The sequence below is a fragment of the Leucopleurus acutus genome (assembly GCF_964270905.1).
Source record: "Leucopleurus acutus genome assembly, chromosome: 5".
NCBI lineage: Eukaryota > Metazoa > Chordata > Mammalia > Artiodactyla > Delphinidae > Leucopleurus > Leucopleurus acutus.
The window spans coordinates 140,289,537-140,300,816 of record NC_139147.1 but is presented as its reverse complement, the minus strand read 5'-3'; the positions used below and the strand labels follow the sequence as shown (position 1 = coordinate 140,300,816).

Sequence of the window (11,280 nt, the reverse complement as noted above, 5' to 3'; positions counted from 1 at the left end):
GCCGGCTCGCACCTCTCCCCATCCGGTGCACCTGAGGCGGGCGCGGGCGCGGGCCGCGAGCGGAGTGCCAGAGGCGCGCCGGCGTGAGAGCGAGGCGCGCTGACGGCCACCTTCAGCCCGCGCCCGGTTACCGCACGCCCGGCGTTCGGGGACCGTCCTCCTCCGCCGCCGCTGGAGCTACGGGAGGGCAGCCGTGCGCCCCGGGCACCGCCAGCCCCGGCGGCCGCTCCTTCCGATGCCAGGGCCGGGGCGCCGGGCGGCCGCCGGCAGGAAGATGAAGGGCTCGGCGGGAGGAAGGAGAGAAAAGCTGCTGGGCTCTCCGAAAGCTCTGCTCGGCCGCGGTAAGTTGAGCGCAAAGAGGTGGCTCGACTCGTGTGGTGGAGTTGGCGGGGGGTGCTGGCCACGGCGCTGGGGGGTGAGCCCCTGCGGGATGCGAGGCGCGCGGAACGGGCATTGGCACGGTCCGTCCCCGGGACCTCCAGACCCCCGGGCCTCCAGCCCCCGGACCTCCCGGGCCCACGCTCCCCCTTCTCCCCCCATCCGCGTGCCCTGTTCTATCCGTCCCCTGCCTCTTGCCTCCTCTGTTCCGCGCCCCGCTGAGAGGTTGCGGAGCGGGAGTGGAGAGCGCGGAGCTTGAGGGTCTCCGGACACAAAGGCTGCCGAGGACCAAGGGGTCGGGGAGGCAGGCAGAGGAGGGGCGTAGGGGTCGGCCTGGCTCTGGCCATCGCCGTCGAGGGCTGGGCCACCGAGGCTGGACACCCCGCCGCGCGTCTCCTGTTGGTTGCGTGCGGGGCGCGCTCCCTCCTCGGGAAACCTGGCGAAGTTGTTGGGATAAGAAAGCACAGCGGGCCGGCTTCCTGATTGCCTTTTCATTTTCTTCCTTTCCCCGTGAGAAGCAATGGTGCTATGGGAAGCTTCTCTCCAGAGGAGTTATTTTGACTTTTAGGGTGGGGTTGGGAGGCTGAGGATAAACCAGCGCCCCTGGATCGGATCGCCCTCCTGGGCAACTGGGACCGCGTTAGAAGTGAGAGCACAGGATGGGTGTAGCCTGCGACTTCTTGCGTTTTGGGAGAAGTTTTATTGCGTGTGCAGATTGGAGTCAGAGGAAAGCAGTTGCGCCCCATATGGTGTCACCCCTTGTGGAATGTCCAATTCCTCATCTGTCCCCCTTACCGTTCAGACTTGGCCGCATCACCTGCTTCTGGAGGCCGTGTTTATGTCTGCTTTAGCCTGAGCTGCGGCTAAAGTAAGGGGCAATGAGCTGTTCCTGGGTGTTTGAGTGTCTCCAAGTTCTGGAGCCGTAAACCGACTTAGGAGACTATCCTACATTCTGTAGGTATAACTAAGGACCCTCATCTGGCGCTTTTATATGACGTTCCTGCGGTGCTTTCTGAAATGCGATGGGGAGATTTCTTTTGAGGCAGTTTGTTAGCTGGTCTGTTAAACGTGGCTTTCACGTGTCCGCTTCATTCTGATTCACCATGTCCCCAGCAATCGACTGAAAGGTGTCTCAGCCTCTGGGTTTTCATGCCACCCTTGCCCCGTCCTGGCTAATTCAGTCACTAGTCTCTGGTCTCTGAGCATGAAAGGCAAATATGGGTCATTTCAAATTATGGAGGTTGACGCAGCACAGCGAGGCTGAGGTTTGATGCAGTTTCTTCACGTTTCCTTCCAGATGTTCCTCAGAAATGAATTTTGGCCCTCTTGTCATGGAGCTAAAATATAGACTGGGGGAAAGGACAAATATCTTGAGTTAATGTATTATCTTAGATTTATTTATTTATTTAGATTCTTTTTTTTTTGGCTGCGTTGGGCCTTTGCTGCTGCTCGCGGGCTTTCCTAGTTGCAGCCAACGGGCTTCTCACTGTGGTGCCTTCTCGTTGCCTGCAGAGCACAGGCTCTAGGCACGCACGCTTCAGTAGCTGTGGCACTCAGGCTCAGTAGTTGTGGCTCACGGGCTCTAGAGCACAGGCTCAGTAGTTGTGGCGCATGGGCTGAGTTGCTCTGCGGCGTGTGGGATCTTCCCGGACCAGGGCTCGAACCCCTGTCCCCTGCATTGGCAGGCGGATTCTTAACCACTGCACCACCAGGGAAGTCCCTGTCTTAGATTTAAATAAATGAAGTTTGGAAGCTCTCTGGATTAGGAGAAAGTGACCTGAGACAAAAGTTAGGGCTTTTGGACTATTTTTGCTGTATGACAAAGTGGCTGAAGGACCTCTGGGGGCACTTAATGATGACAATAATAAAAATAGTATCAACAATAATAATAGTAATGGTGACATCAGACATTTGTTTCCTGTTCACTGCACACCAAGTGGATAAGGAAAGGGAGGCTTCAGAGATGTTAGATTTGGAAAAGTTCCAGAGTCAGTGTTTTGGAACCCCAGATTGCTGGACTCCAAAGTTGGTTCCATTAACAACTACGTGACCTCTTTGAGACTCATTTGAAAAGTGAAAGGACAACCTAAGTTCTAAATCCCGTGAAAAGGTAGTAAGTTGATGACAGTGTCACAGATTGATTCATACACAGCTATTTCAAATGTATTTTTAATGTAACAAATGTGGAACTCGTGACTTGAAATCAAGTGAAAATTGGGTGGCCTTTATGTAATTCAGCCTGCCAGCTCTAGAGAGGACTAAATGCTGAGGTCTTGGTGTTTACCTTGTTGATGTACCTTCCTTGAGCCCGTTATTATAAATCAGTAATAGAACTAAATATATTATAGCCCTGCTCTTAGAAGTGTGTAATTTATAACATCAAACCTACCTTTGAATGACTCTATAGAGTTATCCTGAGGTCTGCCTGGACACTGTCCTATTTCAGCCAGCTTATAATTAATGTTTAGGTCCTAACAGGATGTTGAATTTCTGTTGAGATACTAGCAGCCTGTTTTAAACATTCCTCTTTGTTTTCAGCTGTATTTCCAAAACAATTACACCCCCTGCTGTGATTTGCTATTTACTAGGTGCAGCAAAAGTTCAATCATGAAACATGTTTGCAGTTCAACAAAACATAGTGTTTCATCTATAATGACAACTCTGGCTAAAAGATTCACATCTAATCTAGGGCTTATTTTATTGGAAATTTAATTAAGACATTTAGTTTCTTATTGCAGTGCAAAGTGTGTGCAGGTGGCTGAGTACACATCTTGCATTCTTTTCTCGTAATCTCCAACTTTATAAATTCATTGCTTGTGAGTTCTTCATATGTTATTGTCAGTGCCTGTCGAAAGATTTTGAAGTTTTTAAAACTAAGAGCAAGAGCAACAAAGATGTATTTATCATGTTCCTTCACAAGCTGATATGCTTGTTCGAGGAATAGTGGTAAATCACAGATCTGATTCGCCTGCACTTATGGAATTACCAAATAAAAGTGTATAAATCTATTGGGGTGCTATATTAATATGGTAGAAGTGGGAGCAGCTTTGGGAAATAGAGAACCTTTGAGGAAGATTTTACTATGTTTCATTTTATTGTACTTGCATGGCATCTTATTGTTTTCAAATAAAACTGTATTTCTCTGTACCAGTAAACGAATGGTTATTGCCATGTTTTCTCTTTTGTTTTAGGGCTAAGTTGTATTTTCTAGTAGTAACTTAACATTTCATGAAATATACATTTTTGTCTTTTGATACAGTTGAAGTCTTAAAAAAAAGCCTATTTTTCCAACTGAAAACAATACATTTCTCAATATGTAAGGGTTTTAGCAGGAGTATAAAAATAGAATAGTAATGATTTGCCTAGAGGTTTTGTTTGTTTTTTGAAATAATGAGGTTGTTATAGAGGCCAACATATTTAACCTTAGTAGTAAAATATTGAAACTAATTATAAACTTGAATTGCGAAATACTTTATGGTAGTGGGAGTCTTATGAGTTAACCTTATAATTACTTGAACATATGTCCTCCCATGTTTCGCGATTTTTGAAGTTCAGTATTTGCACAGTAAGACTAATAGTTTATTTGATAGTATTGGTGATTTGAGCAATCACATCTCTGAAAAGTGATTTAAACTCCATCATCATCTGTGTCACACTGATATCACAGTTTGAAGAAACTCATATTGGGGAAGGGTTTGTAATTTTGAACGTTTCAAGAGCCGAGAACTCAAGGTAGATGACGCTTAGTTTTTTGACAAGGGCTCTAAAGTGAGAGTTTGAATAAAATGAAGCCTGTAGATGGACAAGCAAGCAAGCACTTACATAGCCTCTTAGGAGACCTAGATCAGCACAAATAGACTGCAGGCCGAAAATTCACGAGTATCATTAATCTTTTGACCCGTGGATAACACATTGGAGATCAATTTTAAAACTCCAGGACATTAAAAATGTATACATTTATATCTTCTAGGGCCGACTAAAATCAGCAATCACTCCTCTTTCTGGAATAACCCAGTCTTAACTTAAAAAAAAAATAAATAAAAACTGCAATGAGAAAGAAGTGTAAAGATATTGAGGGGCAGAGATGAATCAAACTCCTTCACCAAGTCTTTATTCCATTTAAAATGTGACTTTCATCCCATCTAGATAATTCTAGACCCCTTTCAGCATTTTGTCTAGACTGAGTATGAGTTTTAAAGAGTATCTTACTCCTAACCTACTGATGCACTTGGAGAGGACACTAGAACACAGTTCTAGAATGGGATAGGGACTTCTAGACCACTTAAGGGCCTGGGTTACTTTGCCTATAGTGTCATCCAAACAAGCAAGTGTGTAGCACTTCTAAACAGGTCCTTTAAGTGAGAGGTTGGCAGTGAAGGAGGGTTCTTATTTACCTTCTGTATAGTTCTGTAGCCCATCTTTCAACAAACAGTACCAATCTTGGACTATCTTGAGTTTAGATCTATGTGTCTCCAAGAGAGGAAAAAAATATTACTATGGTGCAGCGTCAGGGAAGTCCATGGGGGGATTTTCCTAAGGATTTCTCATAACATGGGGTCAGATGTTCTCGATTTAGGTTTTTTGTGATCTTGTCCTGTGTTCTGTTTTTATATCCAAGGAGTTCTTCATTGCTGTCTTTATAAGGTATTATTAGAAATTATCACAGATTTCTTTTTCCTTTAACTATCTCTCATCTACCTTCATGAAATGAAAGGAAAGTGAATGAAGGTTTCTATACTATCTTTACTTTCACTTAAACAGATGAATGGGACTTCCCTGGTGGTCCAGGGGTTAAGACTCTGAGCTCCCAATGCAGGGGGCCCGGGTTCGATACCTGGTTAGGGAACTGGATCCCGCATGCCGCAACTAAGGGCCTGCAGCCAAAGTAATAAATAAATAAAAGAAAATAAGTCTCCCTCTCGGGGAGTCAAGCCATGTTATAAAACAAAAACAAGAACAGAAGCATACACAGGAAACTCCAAAAGGCATCTTAAAAAAATCGAGATTTTTAAAACTGCATTTTGTTGAGAACAACTTCTGAGAGTTAGTGTCCGTGTACCAAATCTATCCAGATTACCTAGAATTTAAGAATAAATGTTTCAAGTGCTGGGTTGAGTTCTCAGGTGTTGACCTATTTTACATTCATAGTAAAACATGACATTAAAGTAGTAGAGGCAAAATAGTCAGTTAACATGGTGTAACACTTAAGAGTGCGAACTCAAGAACTAGAATTCCGGGTTTCTCTCCTTGCTCTGTTTCTTAAAAGCTGTGAGAAGTTCGTGAACTTACTGTTCATCTCTTTGCCTTGGTGTCCTCGTCTATAAAATGGTGATAATAAACGATCTATCGCATAGGTTGATTGAAGACTCAATAAGATATATATGGTACTTTGTATATTTGAAGCACATATAAAGTGTCTAGTGTACTAGTGTCTAGTACAAAGTGAATACGCCTTGGATGTTAACTATTTTTAATTATCATCATGTATTAGTTTCCTGTGGCTGCTGAACCACATTACCGCAAACGTGGTGGCTTAGGACAGCAGAAGTGTATTCTCTCACAGCTCTGGAGGTCAAAAGCCAGGAATCTGTATCACAGGGCTGAGATCAAGGTGTTGGCAAGGCTGTGCTCTGTCAGGATGCTTGAGGAGAGAATCTGCACCTTGCCACCTGCAGCTTCCGGCGGCTATTGGCGTTCTTTGGTTGGTGGTCTTATCACTCCCCTCTCTGCCTCTGTCTTCCCTTTGCCTTCTTCTCTGTGAGTCTAAACTACCTCTGCTTTTCTCTAAGGACATCTGGGATTGCATTTAGAGCCTGATATTTTATTGCTGATAGATCAGGATAATCTCCCATTTTAAAATCCTTAATTTAATCACATCTACAAAGACCCTTTTCCCCAATAAGGTGACATTTACCGGTTCCAGGGATTAGGATCTGATGTAATTGGGGGGAGTGCACACTATTTTGCCTACCACAATCCTCCTCCTCCTATTTTTTTTTTTTTTTTGCGGTACGCGGGCCTCTCACTGTTGTGGCCTTTCCTGTTGCGGAGCACAGGCTCCAGACACGCAGGCTCAGCGGCCATGGCTCACGGGCCCAGCCGCTCCGCAGCATGTGGGATCTTCCCAGACCGGGGCACGAACCCGTGTCCCCTGCATCGGCAGGCGGACTCTCAACCACTGCACCACCAGGGAAGCCCGAGCCCATCCATGTACTTTGATCAATTCCCAGTGCTGATACTCTTTGTGACGAGTTGAAAGCTGGAGTCCCCTGAACTCTTTTGGGAACCTGAGGAAATGGATACCTTCCGGGAATGGTAAGGATATCTCTGGGGTAGGAGTAGTGGGCAAGTTGATATTTGCCCTAAGAATTAACAAGTAGGGTACAAGGAATGAACTTGGATTTCCCTTGATAATGCAGCTCTTCACAGGTCGCCCTGAGCATCAAAAATTGAGATAATAATAGATATAATCCCATAGATAATAATCCCATTATGGGGAGGGGAGCTATGTTTTATTGATCTTTCTACCACCTGCAGTGCTTGTCAGTGCCTTGAACAAAAGAGGTGTCCCAAAACATTTGTTGAATGAATAAACAATTACATTCTACTGTGTGGTAGACATAGAATTTGTAAAAAATTGAGGTAAATAGCCTAAAGATACTCTGAAAATTGCCTTAAATACAACAATAATTTCTCAGATTTTGATATGTTTTGTCATTTTCTCTCTCCTGAATAAAGGAGACACAGCTCTGTTACTGGTTAATTGATGGCTTTTAGTAGGTTGAGTAAAGTTTTTTAGCATATCATAAAGAAGAGTTTGACCTGAGGAAATTGCTTTCAAAAGACCATTTTTCAGTTTCCATGAACTTTGGCGAGCACTTCGCATTTATAAAAATTCCTTTTTAATTAGTGGCATGATTCTTAATTATTTATTAATCATAAATTATGTCTGATGCCAATGTATCCTTCTTTGACTCTCTATAAATAAAATACCTGAACAAGTTAATCTGAAGAGATGATTCTGGGGAAAAAAACAGTTTTCTCTTTTAAGATCATAAATTAGAACATGTCTTCTTAAATTTTCAAAGTTGAAGAGAAACTTTTCAGAATTCTGAAGAAGTTGGAAGAAATAATTCCTTTCTTAAAAGATTGCCTACTTTAACAAGAGTAAACGTTTTTCCTAATTAGGATATTTTAGCATGCATAAGAAAATTTGAGAAAAATGAAATCATATTCAGGGTAGAAAAGGTTGCCATTACAAATGATGGGGTTCACATTTTCTATGTCCATTTAGAGCAAAAGTTTTTTCATCTTTTTCTACTAATACACATATTAAAATCTCATATGGAAATAGTGTTTCACAGAGTACAAAAATGACATGTGAAATTTCTCAATGGTTTCTTCCCATACTTAGGTGAGTAGGTGTTACCATTAGCCTTATTGACAATTTTTTTAAAGGTAAGGAAACAAAAGAAAGGTTATGTGATTTTGCAAGGTCAAGTAACTCGCACTTGATAACGTTGAGTTGTGAACTAACCATGTCTGATTCAAAGCCTGAGCTTCCCTGTACTACCCTGAAAAGCTTCCTTTTTTTTGCCACATACACAGGGAAATAGCTTCTGTTAAGTCTATCAGACATTGGAATGATTTACTGGAGGACAGTGATAGTACATGAATGGAGTGGAGATGAGAACAGTCAATAAACGACAGTATTAAGGGAACCCTAATGAAACTTTAATTTGAAAATTGCTCCGAAATGTACTCCAGGATAGGCTTTATAACCATACTCAGATTCCTTATGAAGATAAACTAATTTTATGCAAATGCTAAAGCGACTTTAACAGTGATTTTCTATACCTTGATGTGGTCCTTAAGGAAAATTGTCAGGTCCATTAATACGTTTCTAAATTGATTAGGCTACTTTGGTACTCCAAAAGGCATCTTTCTATAAATTAATGCTCCCTGTTACGTTCTGATTACAACGAATTGCTTGCTGTGCCCAAGTCTGAAAGTTTCGTTTCTGCATTTTTGTGCCTTCTCAGCCACTGGCTTTCCTTTTCGTCTTACCACGTGAGAACAATGAATCATCTTATCCTTAAGCTGAGTTTGGAAATTCTGTGTTATTCAATGAATTTGTTGTTACTCCACCCCTGTGATCATTTGAAACCTGGCAACTTCACTACTTTCCCAAATGTGTTCATGATACAAAATCAACTAGTTTTGTTTGGAGCAGCAAAGGGCTGCCCTGGTTTTTCATCCTTATACATCAAATGGACTGTTTTAATAATTGACATCATATGTTTCAGAATAATAAAAGGTTTAAGGTAATAATAGCTAGTGATCTCTAGAGGGGCAGCATAATCAAATAATATTAGAAGGTTCTCAGTTTTTCTGACCTTAAGGAAACAGAAATGTGCCAACTGAGTGATCACCCTGATTAGCAGAGTCTCTTAGGAATGCACAGTCATTCATTTCTATTTCATGAATTCCCACTCAAGAAGAGTCAAACGTTAAAGTTGCAGTGTTCTTTGTTTCTAACAGTGAAAGCATGAAATAAACAGAGGGACATACAGCCGGACAATGTATGCCAACGCAATGGGCCTCTCATACCCCCTACAGGAAACAGGGAAGATGACGGCCTTGGTATCTGCTACACTTTGAAAGAATTTTTGAGATTTCATGCCATTGCTTTGTCATTAAAATAAATAGCAATGAATCTTGGAAGCTGGCTGTCACTGAGGGGTCAGTAGTACAGTCTAATAAATGATGATGGTAATAAGTTATAGAAATTTGGTTGATTGCCATAATGCGTATAGAGAATGTAGTGAAGTGAAGTATGATCTTTAGGAGACTGCCAAGCGCTATGTAATAGCTCTTGTGTCTGAAACCAGAATTGTGGAACTGATTCCAAGAAACCAGAATCGTGGAACTGATTCCAAGAATACGACTCTGTGTGTGTGTGTGTGTGTGTGTGTGTGTGTGTGTGTGTGATGTGTATCTACAAGCTAAAGTAGTTTAGAAGGCATTGAAAGGTTAGTTTGAGGATGGCTTGGCATACTTTTGTGGAAAACCGTAAAAGGAGTTTGGTCTAAAAGAATAAAATAACGAGGTACATGTTTTAAAGAAAGAAATCGTGCTCTTAAAGGTTTATTTGACTAGCAAAGGTTTATTTGACTATTGCTTTATTAGTTCCTGAAAGTTTTCAGAAAACGTAACAAGTTGTGAGTGTTTGACTGTCAATGCTTTCCAAGATAACATTGGGAATGTCCCCAAAGAGGATATTGTTAAAGGTGATCAAGTGCTGTGACTTTAATAATCACGGTAGTCCCAACCTCAGTTTTGTCATGTTGTTTGATCTCTTCTTTTGCCTTCCATTCAAGTAAAAAAAAGTGGTCCCATAAACAATTTTGAGAACTGAAACCTACGTTCAAAATACCTTTTTCTTGAACATTATGCTGCCTTCAATACATGTAGCTAATCCTCTTTTCCATGAAAACAAATAAGTCATATGGCCAAGTACCATAAATGATATACACATTGGTTTGCTTATGTATGATTCATAACTTAATTTCTGTACCAGGGAGAGATTTACTGTCTCTCTAGGGCATCATCTCCTGTCATTTCTACTGGAATTCCTGCTGTCATCTCAAATCGTGTTGATCATTTTGCTCCTAAATGCAGCTCCACTTCTTTTGGACTTGACTCTTTCAATACCAGCACTGTTCTCTCAGAATTTAACTATTTCTGTACATTTAGACAGCAGATACCAACCTTGACTTACAGTGGCTTGTAATGGTTGCTTTGTTATTGTCGTACATTAAGAATCAAGGGAACCTTAAGAAAGGTCCTGTAGTTAGTATCATTACATTTCTTTTTCATATCTCACCATTGCTGAGACCAATACTAAATTCCATCAATATACCCAAGGTAGCAGAACACCTGCAAATATTCAAGGAAGATTTAGCTTCATTTGTGAGGAAAACGCAAAAGCTGTCTATTTTATTTTTCCTTCCTTTACAAGGCTAATACCAGCTCATTTTTAAGGAGGTATTGGATTCCACAGGACAGAAAAGTCTCTTGGAAGTCACATAATAATATTTCTGTGTATGTTTTAACTGAGTTGAATCAGTTCCAGCCTCCTTGTAGCACTACCCAATGAGAGTAGATTTACAATGGCCACATTGAGAAGTCATTCCACAATTACGTTTTTCTCTCGTTCCCAATTATTAAGTCAAAATGGCCAACCATAGTTGTAGAGTTTTTTGTCCAGGGAGTCAAAGCATCACATTTTTTGCTGAATGATAGAAAGGGGTCATCTGGGCCTGGATTGTAACCAGTTGGTTTGGAGGATCATGCCATCGAGTCACTAAATCATATAGATGCTTCTAGTAACTGAGGAGATGAGTGTTTGCTTTGCCATTTAAAATTTCACTCCAACTGGACATCCGTTTTCGGTACTGCTCAGCCATTCTTCCAGTTCCCAGTAGGTCCTCCTGTAAAGGCCACTCTAATTTGGTCCTGCATGTCAAGTCTTTTGTCCAGTGCCTGCTCTTACATTCAGAATATGATCTAGATTCAGTTTCTCAGATGAAATAAAGACCATTAGACAGACACATCTTCAAATGTTCCTTCTTTCGTTACCCATCACAGCTTTATCTACAACCATCAGATCACATTTCTCTCACAGAAAGATTTCCCAGTCATACACCTTTCTTTTTTTTTAAAATAAATACTGAAGTTCAAGTTAAAAGACATAAAATAATGCAAAATATAGACACAATTATAAATAAAAATGGACATAAACGTGTTGAAACGATTGTATGTGTGTGCGTGTGTGTTTCCTAGTCTCAACTGTGAGGAATAAAAAAATAATTTGCATATAAACAGCTCACTTATTTTATG

At 41.6% G+C, this 11,280-nt stretch overlaps 1 protein-coding gene across 1 annotated transcript in view; it reads left to right on the top strand.

Moving 5' to 3' along the window:
- Positions 1 to 274: 274 nt before the first annotated feature.
- ZNF385D (zinc finger protein 385D) overlaps positions 275 to 11,280 on the top strand; it is a gene marked incomplete at its 5' end in the record, with an annotated part of 940,271 nt that continues 929,265 nt past the window's right edge. The window contains one exon of the mRNA XM_082840504.1: positions 275 to 341. Coding sequence (XP_082696630.1) covers positions 275 to 341 — 67 coding nt within the window. The remainder of the gene's footprint in view (positions 342 to 11,280) is intronic.